The sequence below is a fragment of the Toxotes jaculatrix genome, chromosome 9, assembly GCF_017976425.1.
Source record: "Toxotes jaculatrix isolate fToxJac2 chromosome 9, fToxJac2.pri, whole genome shotgun sequence".
NCBI lineage: Eukaryota > Metazoa > Chordata > Actinopteri > Toxotidae > Toxotes > Toxotes jaculatrix.
In genome coordinates, this window is record NC_054402.1 from 14,738,631 (window position 1) to 14,760,469 (window position 21,839).

Genomic DNA, 21,839 nt, shown 5'->3' on the forward strand with positions numbered 1-21,839 from the left:
TGTGTGTATGCGCGCTCACATGTGTGCACTTACATGATGCATCATGTCTGTTTCAGTGTCTCTGTCTCTGCTTTTCCCTTTGAGGCCCTTAATGAACAGACATGCTCTGCCAATCAAGGTCAAGGTCATGGCTGTGATTAGTGCCAGACACAAGCATCATCCTGCTCTCTGATGGGACGCAACAAGCATGTAGCACTGCTGCCAGCTCCATTATATGCCTGTGGAGCCGTATTTGTCCTTGTATACCCATGTTGAACACATTTGGCACATTGCCATGAACTTGGCTTATTGGCCATGACTGTTGTTTGATTACTATCAGATGTTGCTTGATTGCCATTTCCAGTTAGATAATTGACAAAGGAACAATTGCCTGTTTGTTTCCTGCCAGGATGTCACTATTGTAGAAAAGTGTAAATGACGCTATGTTGAAATAAAGAAGAACATTTACTCGACACCTTACCAAAAAAAAGAAAATTATTGAAACATTTTTTTGAAAAAGTTGTTGAGTAAATGTTGAGATGTTAATTTTGAATTACATTTCTGAGACAAACCTGACGTTTCCCCACAGACATGGCTGTCAAGCCCCTGGGAGGAGGACTACCATGACCACACTAAGTTTGTGTTTTCAGTATTGTCTCTAGAAACTTACGAACTTAAGTGTTTTTCAGGAAAACACGCAACACTAAATCAAAATATCTAAAGGAGCTTCAGCATGTCTCCACCTGACGGTGCACATAGGCTTTTAAATAGCCCTTGGATAAATTCTGTTATGATTGTAACAACTATTTAGCCAATTTTCCAACTTTGCATTATCTATCTATCTATATATCTATCTATCTATCTATCTATCCATCCATCCATCCATCCTCTGATTGGTTTGTTGTCCAATTGCAGCTCAGCTCAGCGCAGCTGATGCGTGCTTCACAGCGCGAACTCGGCAGACCGCTCTCATCCGCACAGCACATCGCCGGTGTATGACCGCGCGCGCTCTCACTCTCTCTGTCCCCTGTTCCCCGTCTCGCGCACCTCCACGCGAGCCACCTCTTTGCCCTGCAGACTCCGAGCGACGACCGAAAGAGACGAGACGACAAAAGCCGAGGGCCAGCGGTGAAGGAGTGCAAGTGGAAGATGGGCGAACGATGAGAGGGCGGTTAGTTGGCAGACAGACTGGAGAACCGCTGTCGCAGAGGACGAGGAGGAGGCGAAGCGACGGAGGAGAGAGAGAAGCAGACACATCTGCCGTGACTTTGGGGATTTCTCTCCGGCAAAAGTGGGGAGGTAAAGGGGAGACGCCACATTCTTCGGATGCCAAAATTCACAGTGTGCGAGAGGAATAATTAACGTGTCGGAATTACCGTGGTGGGCCAACATGTTGTCGATTTTGGCGACCTTTGTCATTTTTCAGTTTTTTTGCAATTTCGCCACTTAAAGCAACGACTGCTTTAAAATAGTTTTTATTATTATTACTAATTTTATTTGAAGCATCCTTTTGGAGAGGGGTTGGCCGTCCAGGGAGCAGGTTGGATTTGTTTTTGGGTGTTAAGAGGCGATACCCCCACCACCTCCTCCCCCTTACATAAATGTTTGCGTGCCGTTGGTGCTCTAGTTCTCGGTCGAGCCCCCCTCACCCTCCCCTATCCCTCTGAATAGGTTGCCGAGTCTCACACGCAGACAGACGCATCTCATATACACACATAGACACAGACAGACCTGGACATTATCTCACGCGCACGCACACGCACACAATTCATATGCATACATAATCTTATAGCCAGACCTTACCCCCCCTCACCCACTCAACCCTCCACCAACCCTCTCACCACCCCCACACACACAAAATCTGATGACTCCCCGGCGTAGAGGTGGACTTGGTACGGAACCGGCTGTAGCATCATCATCATCATCATCGTCCACAACACTACCACTGTCACCATCACCATCCTCCTCTTCCTCACCATCACCATGTCCTCGTCGTCGCGGAAGATCTCCTCCGAGTCGTTCAGCAGCTCGGTGGGCTCGGACTGCGGGCTCGAAAGCCCCGGGGGAGACGGAGGTGACAGCGGTTTGGAGCCGGCGGAAGAGAGCCGAGGCTGCCCCTTCTCCTCTTTCCCTTCTTCCCACAGAGCGGTGCTCTGGAACGGCCGCAGCCTCGCCGAGAGGTCGGCGTGCCCGGCGGGCGAGGAGCAGCAAGGACCCCACAAGAGGGTCACAAGGAGGAGGCGGGTGAACCTGGACTCCCTGGGGGAGAGCCTGAGGCGACTGACCTCACCCACGGTAGGCCTCCAGCGCTGTCTGACCAACTTGACTGTACTTTCACGAAATATCATTAATTATGCCAATAGAAAGTTGTAGTGCTACATTCATAAAGGCATCTTGTCTCCTACATAACTACTGTAATATTCAGAAAGGACTCAGCGAGTGTTAGGCTACTGACTTGTGAAATTTATGAGAATATCCTGCCTTATAACCAAACTAATTTTTTTTCCCCCAAAAAGTTGAACCGTATTCATCTAAATTATGTTGAAGTGTTTTAGATCTTGTTTATTTGTCACAATTAGAGCTGGGCATTAGTGACCAAATCAATGACTACTGGTCTTCAGAAGACACTCAATAGTAAACAGTCGATGTGATGACCAAACAGCCAGAGGCTAAAGCTGTCTCCAGAGTTCAGAAGGAACACAGCATTTACTACCATGGGAAAATACAGCATTCAGAATATTCCACCACAGTATGATTCTTAGAAATCCCAGACGATGTCTTTTCTTCTATCATGATATGATGTGTGCTGTGCTGTCTATGAAAAACTCCACTTTTCATCCTTAACCTCTGACAGCCTGAATCATCTGGCAGATTATATAATAAATATGTTGCTGTGTGTGTGTGTGTATGTGTGTGTGTGTGTGTGTGTGAGTGTGTGAGTGAGTGAGTGTGTGAGAGAGAGAGAGATACCCATGCCATGTCGGTGTATGTGTAATGATGTGAGGAGTGTGACGAATGAGCCTGTGTGTCTCGGTACTGTCCATGTCTCAGTTGTATTACAGGCTGTAATGTAATAAAGCAGCTATTAGAACTGAGCGCAATTGTGATAGATGGCGAGTGATTAGGGCATTTGCTATTGCATAGTTGGGATTTGATTGCATCTCCTGTTATGTGGCCCCTGCTATGTTGCTGCTCAGCAACAAAATATACTGAGAAGTAGACAGATATACAGACAGATGGTTGATGTGGACAAAACAGAAAAAAACATACGAGAAAGGACTTTAACTTTCACGTGAAGAAATCATACCATGGTCTTAAAGCAGCTACATAGCCAAGTGATATTAAGCTGAATTAGTGTAAAGCTGTGTAAAACTGTACAAGACTTCCGACCATATCCATTTCCAATAGTTCGTACCATATTCTGTTTTCTTTTTCATGAAGCAGTTGACAGACTGTCAAAGAGGTCAAATAGCCTGTCCTCATAAACGGCAAAATGTGAACCTGCATCAGGAAATGCTGCACTTTGCTGGCTTCAAATTAGCAAAACCAACTAAAAAAAGTCATGTTATGTAAATTGACTGACAGAGCAAACAAGTTTTTCAACCCTGATATTATGTGACTGCTTCATAGCCATACCATAGCATACCAAAGATACCAAAGATGTTGTTGACAGAGGCTAAAGATCTGACCTGGTTTAGTCCGAACTTATTTCTGGCCAGAGCATAAAGAAGTAAAATATGGAAAATTTGGTCTCTTGTACCAAGCATATACACTCAGCAATCTAAAGCCGAAGCAGACAAATCCCGACATACGCACATAGACAGACACTTGCAGTGTTACAGGAACTTAAGCTTTATTTACAAGTTAAAAACTCTCTGGTAAACAAAGTTATTTTTTCTAGATAAGTTATAGCCCATTCAGCTTTCACTGAATGAGCTATAACCTATCTAGAAACTGTCAGCAATTTTTGACTACTAGGGGTCAAAAATTGCAGAGGGGTAACAACTGCTTACTTACACATCTAACACCAACAGAGCAACATGAGCATCTCGTTACAGCATTACTGTGAGCCATCTGATTCAATGTTGATATTAAAATTATCACCCAATTCACTTCCAGTGTGTATCTTAGTGTTGATTTTACCGAGGTACTGACAAGTCTCTCAGCCTATCACAGTCAGGCATAGTCTATGCCAAACTCTATTCAACTCCACCAAGGGAGTTCCAGTAGCCAACATTTTTGCATCTTATTTGAATTTACGTATTCCACATTTTATCACAGACAGAGAGGATGAGCTGATGGATAGGTAGCTGGATTAATAATAAATGGATAGATAGATAAACATTTTTGTGCTCTAGTCATTGCGTCTAATCTAGGAGTTTTGATCTTACGTAAGTTCCAGGTCTATTTATGTTGGTTCCCCACGTAATAAGAGCACTGCTGTGTTTTCATTAGACTACAGGGGGTTGTGGGAATAGGTTTCTTCAGACTGCAAATGCTCAGACGCTGTGGTCCCATTCCTGGGAGAAATAGATGTTGCAGAGAAATCAATATAAGAGACCAGGGATTGTCAGTTTTTTTGCTGCCCAGGCACAACCTTGCAAAATAATAAAATTCAACAGCACAGCTAAAAATCTGAAGTTAGTGTATAGTGGAGAGGGCCAGTGAGAGCCAACTTCAACTCTCAGCTTCAGCTCTTACTGGCCCTGATCTTTAATAGTTCTGTAAAAAAATGGGTAGAGGGAACACTTAAAGACAGGTTTGTATCACACTCAATTGTGACGATAGCCAGCATTTACATGTCTGTAATATTGTGGATGTGTGTCTCCGTCTGCATGAAAGCATCTATTTGTCTGCTTGTAAGTGCAATTACAGGTATGCTCTAGGCATAGATAGAGCCTTTTTTTTTTAAATCTAATGTAAGGGCTATTATGGTGATGGGCTTTGGTCACAGGGACAGGGAAAGGATAAATATCCAAGGCCTTTTTACAGTGTCTGGATACATTGATAGCAATGGTTCCATCAAAAAATGTGATTGCTGCCATAAGTAGGAACTTACAGAAGCAAATTAGCCGATTGACACAAATATATTCACTCACTCACAACACAACACAGTGTTTATCTTTTTTGTTCTCTTTTGTGTGCACGCACGCACGCACGCACACACACACACACACACACACACACACACACACACACACACACACACACACACACACACACAGCGGCTGCGTGCAGTGGCAGTGTCTGTTGTTGACTGCAGTGGACCATGACAGAGAGAACAGAGCATGCTCCATGTGGTTGTCTTCACCCTGACCACACTGACCCAGAAGCAACAACAACACACACACACAAGTGTGCAAACATTCATTTTCTGTCTCCCTTACTCAGTTGTGTGTATACACATTGAAGGTGGCCATTAGCTTAGTGACCCATGATGTTGATCAAAAGGCCGTGAGTGTTGGCCACAAATATGAAAAGTGTGAGACAAATGTGTGAGTGTGTGAATATGGGTATTCTGGTAAATCCACATCTTGAACCTGTGGTCTCGACTTCCCTATCAGGAAATAATTTTATTTTAGCTGGATACACAGTTTGGTTATTTTGCTGCATATGTGCACATGTTGACTGTTTTCAAAGAAATTTCTTCATCCCACTCTGTTTGAGTTTACCAGTTGAAGTTGGCTGTTTGTTGTGAAACACGTCTCTATCGTTTGTATATTTTTTTTTCTTAAGATGTGGAGTGAACATGCTGATCTCCACACCTTCTGATGATTTAATTTCCAACAGAGAAGAATATTAAATCAAAACTCTTCTGGCCATTTTCCATTTTCAAGAAAAGCATGAAAACAATATAGAAGCACACAGAGCTAAAATAAAAATTTCCCCTTCACCTCAATTTCACTGTAACATCTCTGTAACATCATCGGTGCATTTAATGAAAAACAGTGCATGACTCAATAACTCTGCCACACTACAGTAGACTATGCTAAGGGGTTTGCAAGCAGCAGTGGCACAAGGGTATCCTTATCTGCTGAAACCATCACTTCAACTTGCACGTTTTTCTTCTTGTTGATTTTAAAAATACATCATTGTCTCCCCATCTGGCCAGTATTTAATTCTAGTGACAAATAGCAACGCCTAACCATTTACCTGGCGCAAATCTTTTGTATTAAATTACATTCCTTTTTGTCCAAAGAGATTTAGAGCAAGTGCATTCAACCTTTGTAGGGAACAACAGCAAGATATCATCAAATATTTAACCCAGTCAGGGCAAAATATACACCCCTGCGATGTCCGATGCACTTGCTGCATTATCCTGTGAAAACAGCAGTGCTTCATAGTCGCATTAATTGCTAAACTATGCTCAGGGACAGTCTCAAAAAACCTGATACAAATCAGATTGCAACAGAATTGTTTTCTTTGTACCTGCCTTATTACTTGCCTGCTCTCTGACAGAGAGGCCTGATGCATTTCATGCTGGGATTTATCTTGCAAGGTCTCATCTGGTGTATGAATTTCTATTTTCTTTAGTCGTGGTGGCAGCTTTCCAGCTGTGCTGAAGCACCAGTACCTACTGCTCTGTGACCACACCAGTTCATGCTAATGGAAATTTGGAGGAGGAAGATGCAATAAGAGGAGGAAAGGAGGAGCTGGTCTGCTGCACTGTGTGTGTGCGTCTGTGTGTATGTGCGTTTGTGCTGGAGGGAATCAGTCACACAGACAGACAGGAAGGGCAGATTCACCCACAGCAGAGAAAAGTAGAACTGAGACTCACATGGAGAGAAAGCAATGCAGAGCAACAGAGGAAGAGGAATGGAGAGACTGTTGAGTGAGATTCTTCTCCCCTGCCCAAAGTAAAGAAACAGAGCAAACAAAAAAGACAGAATGGTTTGGATAAAGACGATGGGAACTAGAAAAAGAAAGGATAGACATAAAGGAGCAGAGAAGTATGTGTGTCTCAGAAGAATTAGAACATTGGAGAGTTTAGTTTATACCTCAGTTTTTTCTGGACACTTTTATTTTGATGGAAGATCTTTTCACCACCACATTTCACCAGCCTACACACCGTCACCATTGCCACAATAACATGATAATGTTTTTTTTTTAAATCTTAATTCAGTTAATTACCATGATTCTGTTTCCCTCAGTTTAGATGTTGTGTATTAACAACTTATCCCAGCAACCAAGTAATTTTGGCTGGTCTACTAGCTGCAAACCAGATCCTACCAGCTAAGCAGATTCGTGTCTGTGACTGAGTGAGATTAATGCGTGGCGGGGGTAAGGAGTTGTGTGTACAGTAAACATGCCAGCGATTGTAACAATGCAGACTAATGATGATTTATGTGTACAGTATGTTTACACGTGTGTGCACGTGTATGTGTGCGTGGCTGATAACGATTTGAGCCTGTGTGTTTGGCCATGTTGTAGAATCTTGTGTGCACACCATAATGTGCATGTTCTGTGGTAAATGAGTAGCTGAATCAAGGATGCAGTTAGCGGGCACCGTCATGAGAAAACACCATTTCCACCAGTTATCACACGTACATGCACACATATACTGTAGACATTCACACAGATGTTTAAGTGGAGAATAGAAAGACAGTGTGTAAAAGCAAGTTTTTGTTCCTCACAAATAGTCCAAAAATATGGCCTTCTGGGTATTTTTCTTTTTAGCCATCAGGCCGACACAGTTGCTTGTAAAAAGCACCCGTCTTGCTCCTACTGTTGCTAAGTTGACATGTGGCTTCCTGTCGCCGAAAGTGAAAATATATCAGCGTTTTGTTGAGGGTATGTACATACAGAATAAGGGAAAACAAGTCAGCACTGAAGAAGAGAAACTCCAAACATTTGTATTACTTTGTCCAGTTGGTTAGCTACAATATGATGCTTCTTATTTCACAGTGAAAGCTGTATTAACCTTTGAAACATGTAGATTAGTTCGCTGACCTAACACACCCTGTCTCTCTCTCTCTTTCCTCATTGTCTCATGTTTTTGCTGTATCTCTCTCACTCCCTCTCTGTGTCTTTACAGAAACACACACATACACACACCCGCGCAAAATTACTCCTGTATCTGTCCGGAATGGGCGGAGGCCTCAGAATGACCTCTCCAGCTGGCACACTGTGTTCTAGTATTGTCACTACATCCCTGCATTTGAACCACATCACAGATAATCACATTGGACCCGCCCTCTCAAGCTTAGGTCGTCAGTAACGCAAAATACGCCAGCTGCACAGACACACGCACAAACACCCACCCGCCCACACGCACACACACATGCACAAATCAGTCCAGGAGTACGTATGTTTTGGTCAATTTGGAATCATTCTCACTATTATTATTATTGCCAACTTAAAAAAAGCAGATGTTTAAAAGAAAGAAATATTAAATACAAATTTAAAAAAAATCTTTTGATGGGGGTGGGGATTTACTGGCTATTACTGCTTATTTACTGCTTAGATGTGTGTCACACTCATCTAAGTTTTTAATATATACTCAGTGTTTACTGTGTTTAGAATGTGTCCTCATTTATGTTATGAACACTGATCTGATGGGAGCTGTTCACAACACCAAGGAAGAAGGCCACCAATTTCTGTGCACTGTATTTCAGTGATTTTATTAGCAGGGTTTTACTAAATATGTGGTGCAATTACACATAAATGCATAAACAAAGGCATGCATACATGCATACACATACACACACAGACACACAAATGCACTTACTTGAATACTTGTCTAATGTATTCACTTCTTCTTACAGACACAGACTGTTCAGGAGGCTCTGCAGCGAACTCTACAATTCTACAGACAACAAGAGATCAGGTACGACTGACTTTCTCTCTTGCCGTCTGCCTCTGTTGCTGGTTCTTTTTATGACTCTCGTCCTCTTTTATCAGTCTCCATCCTCAGCTACTCTCTCTCTCTCTCTGTCACTTGCTGTGTACCTGCTGTCTTGTCTAGGGTCCCCATCACTCAATTTCTCTCCTTTGCCTCTATTTTTCTCACTTCTCAATCTGCCTGTCTAGCTGTCTTTCTGTCACACATGTACAAACACACACCTGTTCAGTCTCTGTGAGCATTTCACTGTCTCTGCTACCCCTCATTCTCTCTGCCTCCTTGTCTTTTCCTTATTTTTTTTGGTCACATAGACACAGACAGACAGACAGACAAAAACACACACATATATAGACACACTCCTTCACCTCTTCATGTCTCTGCCTCTCTCTCTCTCTCTCTCTCACTGTACCTTCCTCTCAAAACAGTAAAACTCTCAACCAGGCACAACACATACTAATAGTGAATGAAGCACATACTGCATACAAATATAAAAACTCTTGAATTTTTCTTTTTCTTTGATGATTTTTCTTTCACTTATTTTTGTCTCTGCTTGATTTATGTACAATGCAGCAGACCCACAGTTTACACACACATTCTGTTTACTAGTGTTATTTTCATATTTAGTATCGCTATTATTTTAATCTAAAAAGAGTCAAAAAACAAAAACAAATAAATCTGGTGATATTCTTTCTGTTGGACAAATCTGTGTTGCGTGAATCTGTGTGGGGAAGTGAAAGGGCATTGCTCACTCCTCTCTTATTACCATTGTTGAGATGACCTTGAGCTCATTTCCCTGTCTTTCTGTTCTCCAGCTGCTTCAGTGGATCTGCTTAGTGACCAGCAAATATAGACCTACACAGGTTAATCAGTGTCAGGTCACCCAAATGACAAAAAAACACAGATATACTTAACACTTAACCTTTTTAGCCATGCAGATGGTGTCTTTGAGATTTATGCCCCAAAACGAAAAAAGTCCTTGGTACATCTTGTGATAAGGTGGAGGTTCTTCCCATTATTAGCTTAATAACACCTTATCAGCTCTTCTTATTTGCTGAGCTCGTTGCTAATCATGGCTTACTCTGTGTACGTGTGTGTGCTTGTTGGGTTTGTGTCTTTGACAGGTGCCAGGAAGTTGGCAGTGAGGAGAGGCGACGAGAGAAGAGAGAGGAGAAGTGCCCATTTCTAGAAAACTCTGGGTCAGAGGAAGATGTCCTACAAATCCTACAGTACATGGCCACCATACTGGGTAAGTATGTGAAATAAAGTAAGACGTGTGTATTATTTTGACAAAGGGAGGGAGGGTGGGGAGGGGCTTTATACACGTGTATGTGTTCTTCTCTGTATATGAGTTGATGTGGTTATGTATTTGTGTATATATTTGTTTCTGTCCCAGATCAGTTGTGTTGTACTGTGTTATTTTTATTGCGCGCCAAGACACAAATAGCTCAGCTTCTCTCTTTTCCCTCTATGCATGTCCTTTAGTATTAGTATTGTTTGTTTATGTGTGTGTGGACACTTACACACACACACACACACACACACACACACACACACACACACACACACACACACACACACACTTGCGCAAAACCATCCCCCAGATGCTACACCTCTAAAACACTTTTAATGAAAAAGGGAGCTACAGTATCATGTCCTGGGTAGTGCGCATGCAGACACAAATATACAACTATTTACACATGCAAAAACACACACACACACACACACACACACACACACACACACACACACACACACACACACACACACACACACACACACACACTATATGACTCACTCTGGAGGCTTCTACTGTCTCTATGGCCTAACATGAAAAAACATATCACACACACACATTGTCCTGGTGACTCACTCGGTACAGCTTTGTCCTCCCTCTGTACCATCTAAGATCTCTTCCTGCATCCATCTTTTACCTCCCTCTAGTCCTCTTTCTCTGTCCTGTCTTTCTGTTGTGCAGAGCTACAATTAACTGTACATTACCACTGTATTTGTTAACTCCTTTGTCATCTTCTTATCCATCTCCATCACTCTCCTTGCCATGCTATGCCTCCTCTCTTTTAGTCTCCTTCTGCCTTTGCTTACAGATCATCCTCTCCTCTCTCCATCTCTCTCTATCTTCCTGTGTTTTTTTAAATTTCATTTTCCCTCTCAACCTCTCTGAATTGTGACAAATGTCTCAAGGCCAGATATGAATAAATAAATAAAAAAACCTCAGAGCCAATTTGTCTTACGCTGTCCATTCAATTTGTGCTTGCAGTCTATGTGTAATTATAGTGTAGTGTTTTAGCAGTATAGTGTTTGAGCAGCCTGTTACACAAGCAGGAAGTGGGGCAGCCTTCCATGAGTAAAGCAGAGCTGACTTGGTGCAGTTTATAGATTTTCATCCATCCATTTTAGGCTGCTTATCTGGGTGATAGTCTTGGTGGCAGCAGGCTAACCAAGTAGCTCAGAGATCATTCTCCCCAGCCACATCTTCCAGCTCTTCCTGGTGGTGGTGATGGGGGTTTCCCGAAGCTTTCCCTGTCCAGATGGACAGATATATAATCCCTGCAGCTTGTTCTGGATCTGCCCAGGGTTCTCCTCCCAGTTGGATGTGCCTGAAATACTTGCAGTGGGAGGCGTCCAGGAGGCCTTAGTGCCAGAGAAGACATCTGTGCCCATACAACCTCAACCATTTTTGGCCTCTTGTAGTTGCAATTTCATTCATTCAATCAAAACTCAAAGCTCAAGGCCGTAGTTGAACATTAGAGTGTAAATCCACTCAGAAATTGAAAGCTTGGTAAAATATCCACACCACTGCTAAGCCACACCAATCTGGCTGTCAGCATCACTCTCCCTCTTACCTCTCTCACCTGTGTGTATGATGCTCTCAATGCTATGCGTCATGCTAAACTAAGACTTTGAGTTCAGTTCTGAACAGACACAGGCAGTTTGTGTAGTTGTGCGCTATAATGTCTTCATTAGAGCTTCCCAAATTTTGTTTATATTCGATTACATATTTGGATTTTTCTGATTTTGTTCTGTTTTCTAGTGTCAGGTTTTATTTAGATTAAATATCAAATTTAATTTTGCGATAATCCTTTAATCCTGTTTTTTTCTTAGTTATTATTCAGTCAGTAGGCATATGACATGATTACTTTATCTTATCAATATTCATTATTTTCGCAAGGCTTTGATGTTTGATTACTTTGATTTTCTGTGGTTGATATGCTCAGATTAGTTCGTAGCCAAAACATGTCATGGAGCACAGATAACGTTAGGTTTGATGTAAACGGCAGCTGTAACAGGAAATTATCATATACACTTAGGGGGTGTTCCAGTGCAGATTTCTGCAATTAGAAATATTATGGAAAGACAGTGAAACAAGATGCAAGTCTGCTGAATGATTAATGTTGCCTTGATCCTACTGCAGGTATTTATTGTGTATCACTCTTTGTGACGATGGTAATTTGTGAGTATCCTCAATAGAGAGCAATTCTGCATCACTGACGATGTTTTGCATCCCCTCTGTCCCAGGGGTACCATTCTGTGAGCTACGGGAACATTTTGGGGAAGAGTTCTTTGGCCTCTGCTTTGAAGAAAACGAACGAGTGCTTCGGGCTGTAGGTGGCAACCTCCAGGACTTCTTCAATGGCTTTGACGCCATTTTGGAACACATTCGCACCTCCACGGGGCGCCGTGCCTCATCTGAGAGTCCCTCCTTCCAGTGCAAGGATCCCCACGAGGAGGAGAAAGGGAGAAGAAAATTGGACAAAATTGGAGAGCGAGGAGAAAGTGATAGAAGAGGGAAGGTGTTGCTTCTTCATTGTTTCAATCCTGCTCCTGTTGTTGGATTGGTCATGCCAGGGTTGATCAGAGCTGTTGCCAGGCGGATCTTTCATTCAGAAGTTGAGGTGGAGGAGGTACCACCTCTAACTCCCTTATTGCCTAATGAAGATACAGAACACACAGACGGCGACTCCACAACCCCAACTCCAACTACGTCCCCCACTGCCTCACCCTCCTCGTCCCCGTCCCCTCCGTCTCCTTTTCCAACCTCTGTTCCCACAGTTTGTCTGTCCTTCCAAATCCAGGAGACATGCCCTTCCTCCCTCTCTTCCCTCCCAAATGCCGCTTCAGTGAGCACCAAACGTCCCCCCCTCTCACTCTCCACCAACCCCAGTGATCTGCGCATTGGCCTGGCCACGTTTTGCCGTGCCTTTCCATTCCACCTTGTCCTGGGGCCTCGCATGGAGCTACTGCAGCTCGGAGAAGGACTGAGGAGACAGGCTCGCATTGAGCCTCACCGGAGCCTCTCATTCAGGGACTGTTTTGAGATTGTCTCGCCCAAGATGGAGCCTTCGTTCCAGGGTATCTTGCTGAGGCTTGCTTCCCCATTTACCATCCGTACCAGGCCTGACACCACACAGGCTGGCACCAAGGAGAAGGTAAAGATATCATATATAACAGATGACACTGTTTCTCAGATCCTACTCTTTAGCACATATTATAGGGAATTATTGCAGGGATAGTAAGAGTCAGGTAATATTCGAAAAGAAGAGGTTAGTGCAATGTGCTGTCCGACCATTTTGGGAATCAAAAGTATTTATACTTTTGAATGGCCACACTCAAGGGCAGGGTGAAAAGCCGGCAGTCCAAGAGAGTGGTCTGGATATTGTTTAGAAATAGTGCTAATGGTTCACTTTTTCAGACAGTCTCTCTAGGAAGGCATTCACTGTGTTGCACTTGAGTGTACATGTGAAAAGTGCCAGAAAAGCACTGAAAAAAAAAAGAGCTACAGAGAGAAGTTAAAACCCTGCTTACTTTCTCACCTCTGCATGGCTGACACCAAACGCGACGTGAAGTGTGAATGAAGGATTGTCGGTTTGGAAAAGTTACAGACACACACTCCCCTCATCTGACATTGGGAAAGTGTGGGGGGAGGGGGTTTCCAAAGCAGTCGGTTATGATGGAATAAATTGGCCCCTTAACCACCCGGTAAACTGAAATGCAATTTCAAATTTAAATGATAAGGTGTTATCTGATGTGATATCTTTTTTATCAACAAATCCCCTGAAGAAACCAGACCCAGTAATGAATGCAGACATAGCTTAAGCCTCCACGCCATGGAGCTCCACTGTGACCCAGAAATTATTGAAATGCAAAATAGATTAATATCATTGCAGTGAATAACACATTGATCATTAATCCTTATTAAAATGCTCATGGCTGGTAGTTTGTTGAAAATATGGCTCTGCCAAAGACTTTTAGACTCATACTGGAGATTAGCTCAAAGTTGGGAAGACTGTTCTGTGTTTACACTGCTGAGAGGAGTAAACTACACATAGTATGTATTTATGTTAATATAGAAATATGTCACCCAAGTGCTGTGGTATGGCAGTCTTTTGTGTGTTTTTCTAGTTCGTGGACCACATTGAAGACATGCAAGATAGTTTAAGCCAGTATCAAACTTTGGCTGCACAGACGATGCTTCCAAGTAGGACAAATCATTGTTGGCTTTGGTCATTTTATGGAATTGTTGATAGTAAAAGTATAAAATATCATCCGTGGGGAAATACACCAATTTTATTGCAGCTTTAATTAATTGGTAATTTGTTATATAACAGCTCTTTTTTCATGTATGATTTATTCAGTCTGTCACGGTCAAGCACAGAACACTATGTACTGAAAATAAAAAAAAAGTACAAATAGGGACCTTAGGCATCTGTGCTGTGCTGTTATGTTATCAAATGAGAGTTTGCAGTGTTTCATTTGAAATAGGTGGAGCACAAGAAGGCCACAAATCTGATTCAATTTACAGTGTGTTATAAATGTCCCCATTGGCTGCTAACGCACTGGTTTCCAAAGTGTTCTCCCCTGGAGGACAGAAAGTAGTGTCAAGACATAGCGCTGTGTCCGAGTTTGGTATAGTTTAATATATCAGTTATTTGCTGAAGCTCTTAGTCTTGAAGGAAGGGTAGCAGTGCTGTGGCCTATTGTTAAATATTGGGTAAAAAGAAAAATCAGACAATTTATTGGACTCTGTCTATGTGCCATTCCACTACATGCTGCATCACAACCGTAAGGCAGTGATGTTTTTGCAGGAGTGAGATTTGAATTGGTTCCAATTTGCCAGAAACAATTAATCAATTGGAGTTGTATGCTATATCCAGTTCTTTATTGATTGGGCGGTCTCCGCAGGCTGTCCGTGACAGCACCAACCGTCCTGATGCTAAAAAGAATGGACAGAGAGGAGATTGATCAATCCGGGTGCAGTGCTGTGCTATGTGTCTGTGTGTTTTTATATGTGTGAGTGAGCAAGGTACGTCTTGAGCTTAAGTCACACATTCAAAACGAGGAGTATATTTGAACTGAAAGAAAGTGCTGTCTTCACAGGCACATAATGGGCCCCAGGAGAAGAGATATGTATGCTTTTATCCACCAAAAAGGTGTAAACTGGTTTCTGATAGTTTTGGTAGCAAATTTGCACCAATTCATTCTGAACTTCTTGCAGAAGCACTGCATTGAGACTTCTGGATAGGATAGCTTCTGGATCTGAGGATAGCTTCTGGATCTGTAGTTTTAAGGATAAAAATAGAAAGGGTGCAAAAACTGACTTTTAAAAAAGGGTCCTCTAATGTTCTCATATAGAGTATGTGCCACTGATTCTGAGGCAGTTCTCAGCCATTAGTTTAGCACAATTCCTCATCTCAGGCATTTAAAGGTTGTGTTTCTTCTTCTTTTATGCTGCGTGGTGTCTCAGTGGTTTCTTGTCTTGCTCGGGGCTACTTCTATGAGTGAGCCAGATGAGATAAGGAGTTCTTTGAGAATGACCATCGTGCAGTGCTAATGTATGTCTTAATGTATGTACACAAACTGTTTGGATGTTTCTAAGCTCACCTGCTATCTTTTCAGGCAAAGCAGAACTATGAGCAAAAGCGTGGGTGAGTATAGGGGCAGGGTATGGAGCTAAATAATTATCCTGAGTTTCTCTACTTACATATTTTTCTCCAAACAGGAAAATTATATGTATTATCATACAGAGAGGCAAAATGTGAATGAACTGCACCACAGATCTGCAGCCAAAGGCAAATGGTGCAGTTGGAAGTCCTGTCATGTTTTGCTTCCTTGTCATAGCGCTGTTTGCACTAGTCTCTGCCCTGGCATGAAAATGGAACCCACAGACAGCTAACATCTTCACACCGCACTCAAACTGGTGAAAATACATTTCTACACCAACCTGATAAAATCAGTTTTTGCAGATTATGTCAAGAAATTTGTTTTAGTTTGCTGCAAGATGCAAGACGATTGGGGGTGTGCTACTGCTCCATTTTAATTCATGTCATGTCAGTGTTGTCGAGAATGTTTTATGTTCAAAGGATTACAGAGAGCAATCCATCGTGTATAAATATTGTATTTAAGCATGAACTGTAAAGGACTACATCCTTAATCTATTATTTAGGGATGCAACCGAACGATTATTACTGCTTATTTTTCTCGTTTATTCAGCTAATTGTTTTGTCTATAAAATGTCAGAAAATAGTGAAAAAGATGTCTTTAAACGTCCTGCTTCATTCGACCAAGAGTCCAAAACCCAAAGATATTCAGTTTGTTATTATTCATAACAAAGAAAAGCATCGTATTCTCACATTTCAGAAGCTGGAACTGGCAACTGAAAAATGACTGAAATTATAATTTGATCACAAAAATAGTTCCCAATTTATTTTCCATCGAAAGACTGAAAATCTGCAGCTCTATTACTATAATGTAATCGCATTTTCACTGTGCAAATCACATTGCCTATGGTTTGTAAAGATAATTTGAAGTAGTAGTTAGGATGTCACAATTTGTGAACTTGGAGCTATGAGAAAATTTATGTTTGAGTGAACACCACAAAAGTCAATCATTCATCCGGGCTCCCCTCATGAAAGATGTTTGGACTGTAGTGTAAAGGCTAGTGTTTCAGCTTTGTGTACACAGAGCTCTAATTGGGTCAGTCTCTGTCAGTGTCTCTCATATTTTCACAATCATTCTCTCTCCCTCTGTGCTGCGTACCAGTTTCTGTATTTTTTTTTTTCTCCTCAGGAAGCTTTACTGTTTCTCCTCTCACATATTCCCAGCTTTTTAATTTTCTCCCTGTTACACGTTCCGATTGTAAATTAATTTAAAAAGAACTTACATATGTCAAAAACAGAAAAGAAACAGCGGTTGCTCAAAAAATGCTTTCTCTCTAATGAGCCTTTCCCTTTCTCCTGTTTCCACTTCTCTATTAGAGTTCCCTGATATGACAGACTTTACTTGGCTTTTTATGTTTCACCTTGTGTTACATTTTATGGTAGTTTGCAGTTGCATAAATTAACCATAATATTTTGTATTTTTAAAATAAACCATTCATAAGATTTGAGTTTCAGCCTTTTTTAGATGTGAGATGAGTGGTATACTTAAATTACTGACAGGAAGTTCAGTTACAGCTGTATTTGAGCTCAGGGCTAGTTGAGGTATCTGTGTTCTGGTTCTGTACAGTGGCCTCATAATCTCTTGTCTTTCTCATCTGTCCTATCCACTGCCCACTGGTCAAAAAGGTACTTCAGCACATTCATGCTGGTTTCACTGAGTCAGTGTAGCTGCCTTTTCTATTCCCTTCTGTGTGTGTCATCAGTGATCAGACCTGGCACTGCTGAAGTTTAAGTCAGACACTGCCTCCAAGCTCCCAACACCATCAACTAGACACTTTTAAGATTTGTGTTGCAGTGTGTGTTTGTGGAGCATGGTGGGCGGACATTGTTTTTCTTTATTTTTGCCATCTGAATCTTGTGTCATCTGGGCAGAGAGGCAGAAAGAGGAGAGAGAGAAAGAGAAGGACGGGCTGACATTTTCACTAGAAAGGGCAGCAAGAGAAGGCGACAGGCCAAGGTAAAGAGGCCACGCTCCCCTGTGCCGCACTGTGTGTGTGTGTATTTGGGTGGCCTGTAGTGGATTTTCAGTTTGACTTCTTTCCTGTCTTCACCCAGGGACATGGGCTGTGCAAGAGACATCCAAAGACCTACTGAAAAGGTCAAACCGCTTCTTTTTCTGTCTCTCTGGTTAGTGTGAGCACTGTGGTCAGCACATAGGGGAGCATACACAGGGTGCACTGTCAAGAGCTCTCCTCTAAGCAGTGTATCATCTCCTTCATCACATCCTTCTTGCACTACAGTTTCCTGCATCCTTTAAGGTGAATTCTCCTTCCCCAGGCTATCTGCATCAGACAGAAGTGGAGCAGGTTTAAGTTTTAGTATAATGTTTCAGAGTTTAAATGACTTGTAGAACTTACAGTAAATGCATGCAAAGGCTGTTTCATCATGACATGATTAACTTCAGAGTTGTTTGATCAAACCCAGAATCACTGATTTACCATGTTCAGCTCGGCTGACCTCTTGGAAGTAAATCAATACCTTTTTAAAATATGATTTTGAAGCCTGGCACGGAGCTGAACTAAGCTCAGATGTAAGCATACACTCAGCCTATGTGTGCTTTATTGGTTGTCGGGCGTAATACACAAGCCTGCTTGATGTATAACAGGGAAAACATAACTGTTGATTTTTTGGGGGCCAAGCTGTGGATGTGGTTTTACTTGGATGTTGATATTTTCTTTCTCTTAAAAATAAAATAGTGAAAAAGACAGAGAATCCATGAATCACAACAACTGCCTCCACAGTAATGATGCTATTGCTGTAAATATCCAAAAGTTCCCAGACTCCTTAGGTCAAAGAGTCACAATTCTGGTGAGGATGAGTCAGTGCTGTTTTTACGGTCCTGAAAGTCTATGTCTAAGTGAACTGTGTATGAAGTGTTAGATCAACAAAAATGTAGCAAGAGCTGGAGCCTAAACCAGCAGCTGTTTTGGCTTAAGCTGATTTTCAGCAGTTGTTGACAAAATTGCCTGTTTTGAGTATTTAGATACAAGTCCTGCTCTTTGCTATGATGTTTTTACCCCATGTACCAGGCTCGTTAAAGTGGAGATTGAACACAAGGAAGATTGTGACACGTAGTTGCTTGAAGAACCATCAGGATGCTCAAATCTGCAGTGTCATACTTGATATTTAACAAATGCTGTTGTATTATATTCTGAATGAGGCTTGTTTTTGTGTGTGTGTTTGCACCTGCGTGTCTGAGTACAAAGAGAATCTTGACATTAGCACCACCTTTGATCTGTTTCTAGATAAATCACTGCTGTGATGGTTTGTTTGTTCAGTAGAGAGTGCTTTGAAAATCACTGCCCTCTCTGCCTCTGTCTACTCTTGATAAATTCACAAAACAGGGCGAATGAAAATGCAAGCGAGGAAGAAGAGAAGGCATAGAGACAAGTAGAAAACACCACAAGTAATGAACATAACATGATATTTTTAGTCTGATTGTTGAAACAAAAAAGAGAATAGAAATATGATTGTTGGCTTAATACCTTTTTTTTAATCTCTCAGGCATACCACTTCAGTTGGATGAAAAACTGGTCACAAAAAAAGATGACAAAAAAAACATTCGGCCAACAGGTGCATCATTTACAGTGGCGTTGATCACTTTGCGTTGTTCCTGACAAGCTGATGTCCAAGTGAGATGTCCAGAAAATGGCCTTCTCCATGGTCTGTTTGTTACCAGAAAGATTCAGTGTGGTTCATTAAAAGCTAAAGTGCACCTTATTATTACATACTGAGGTGGCTTGGGTTTTAGTTTTTGTGGGGTGTGGTGTGGACCTTCCATCATCAGTATTAGCTGGGACTTTAAATTCCCTGGAGCTTTCCAACAGCCCAATAAAAACCCCAAAGCCAAGAAGGTGTGTGTCTGGTTGTTACACCGTCTTGCTGCTGCAGTCATTAAATATTTTCTTCATTTTGTTGCATTTTGCCAAATGTGCACCATAGGTGTGATCTGCATGTATCTCATTTAAATTGTTAAAGGAAATTGTGCTCTGAAGCTGGACCAATAGGTGTGAAGTGTGTTTTCTAACATGACCACTGCTCTAGTGTGTGAATGAAATAAAGGTTTTCAAGGATTTAAGCGTGACTCAGACAGTCCTGTCAGCTGATTACCTGTACCCAGTTGGATTTAAACATCGTCAGTGTTATTGTTTTTCATTGCTTGCATAGATGCTGCAATATGACACTGTGTGCTTATTTCACAAAGACTCCTTTACCTCTGATTTAAGTATAAAATTAATTTACCTTGCAAGTGTGATTTTTTTTTTTTATGTGACATCAGCGTTTTTAAGCTTCTGCTGACTCTTTCATCTGAAACAGCAAGGTACAAAGACATCCTCTGTCCTTGTACCTTGCATCCCGTGTCTTTTTTTTTTTTTTTTTTTTGTTATGTAGGCTACGTGCTGTGTGTGAGTTTTTCGTTGTGTATGTATTTTACTGTGAGAGTGGGATGTACTGTGAGAGTACTGCACAATATAGCCAGGGTCTGACAGCATAAGAGCATTGCAGCATTTTGTGTGTGTGTGTGTATATGTGAGGGAAAGCGAGAGAGAGAGAGAGGGGGATGAGAGAGGCTGACTCATTGACTCTTTGCTGCTCAGTGCTTGTTCATGCAAATGAGAGTCTGTTGACAAGCCAGAGTCTGCTCACAAAAGACAATCCATTAGCTGTCCGTTCCACCTCCCGCTATCCTCCTCTCCATCTCTCTCTCTTTCTCGTACCTCTTTTCCATTTTTCAAGTCCGGTGCGTCTCCTTCTCCTTGCGTGTCTCTCAGTTGTCTCCCTCTCTCATTACTCCCCCTCTCTTTCTACCTCTATTTCCATCTCTGGCCCTTTTTTTCCAGCCATCTTTTTTCCTTCTTTCCCCTCCCTTCTCTCCTTTTCACCTGCCTTCAGCTCCCTGTTGCCTGTGGCGGTAGTAACCTGAATCTGTACATTTCGATAATCTGTAAAATGTGCACATCACAGTGTGTGCTGCTCCTTCTTTACGATTATGAGGAATGAAATAAACATTTGCATAGGCTTGCATTATCACACAAACCTCAACCATGCATAAACACAAAATACCCTAATATGCACACAGAATGACTACTAGAAGATGGAAGCGGGAGGGATGCACTTCTCAAGGGCAAGTCACAAAACTTCAAGACAGCAATCAATAATACTTATAGTAGGCTCCATGATAATACAAATTTGCTCCGGTGACCTGTCATGGTTTGGAAAACTTGTTGATATTGAATTAGATGCATTGTTTTGGTCTTGCTTAAGTGGCTATAGTATTTGCATGTGCATAGTTTTCCTCTTAAGTTTTTACTTGTGCTTTATTTGATTTAAAATAATAATAATACAGGGTTTAAATGTGCATTTGATGTTTCGTGCAAGCAGCTTATCTGTGGAGATTTCTCATAGCTACAGGTGCAGAACTACTTTGAAAAAAATGTTATCTCCTTGTGGTGACAATGCAGTGACCTTGATCAAGTGCTCAGTGTAAATGTGTAACAGCTTCCTGCAAAGACTAATCTCTACTACATGCTGAACAGCATACTGGCCTTACAGATTGTTGTGTTTTTATCTGCTTTTTACATGTCTTCTGTACATTTGGCCTCTGTAAATTTCAGTCACGCCCTCTTATTGTTGTTTTTACTGAATGTTTTTGTTTCATGACTCGTACAGTGCTGCTATTTCTAATAATTCCTCTCCGTTCTCTTCCCTTTTTCATTCAGCTTTCACACCTTAATTTCCCTGTCTCCTGTCTTTATGTTATGCTTTCTATTTCCTAACCACTATGTTCCTTTTGCCCTTCCTTCCTCATTCACTCACTCACCTCCAATTTCTCTGCACTGTGATGACAGAGGTGCAGGCAGAAGGAGAGGAGAGTGCTGAGTTAAACAGCGGCGCACAACTAGGCCAACACAACTGCCTCCAGGGATGTGTGTGTGTGTGTCCATGTATGATTCAATCTGTGCATCAGTGTGTGTGTCTGTGTGTGCGTGTGTGTGCGTGTGCGTGCATGTGTGAGTGAGTTTGTGGCAGAGTAAAACAGAAAATGAGAGTGACAGAGAAGCAGA

At 41.9% G+C, this 21,839-nt stretch overlaps 1 protein-coding gene across 1 annotated transcript in view; it reads left to right on the forward strand.

Annotated features, from left to right (window-relative positions):
- Window positions 1-1,962: 1,962 nt before the first annotated feature.
- Window positions 1,963-21,839, forward strand: part of gucy1a2 (guanylate cyclase 1, soluble, alpha 2) — a 33,259-nt gene continuing 13,382 nt past the window's right edge. The window contains exons 1-4 of the mRNA XM_041046738.1: window positions 1,963-2,274; window positions 8,745-8,806; window positions 9,943-10,067; window positions 12,356-13,266. Coding sequence (XP_040902672.1) covers window positions 1,963-2,274; window positions 8,745-8,806; window positions 9,943-10,067; window positions 12,356-13,266 — 1,410 coding nt within the window. The remainder of the gene's footprint in view (window positions 2,275-8,744; window positions 8,807-9,942; window positions 10,068-12,355; window positions 13,267-21,839) is intronic.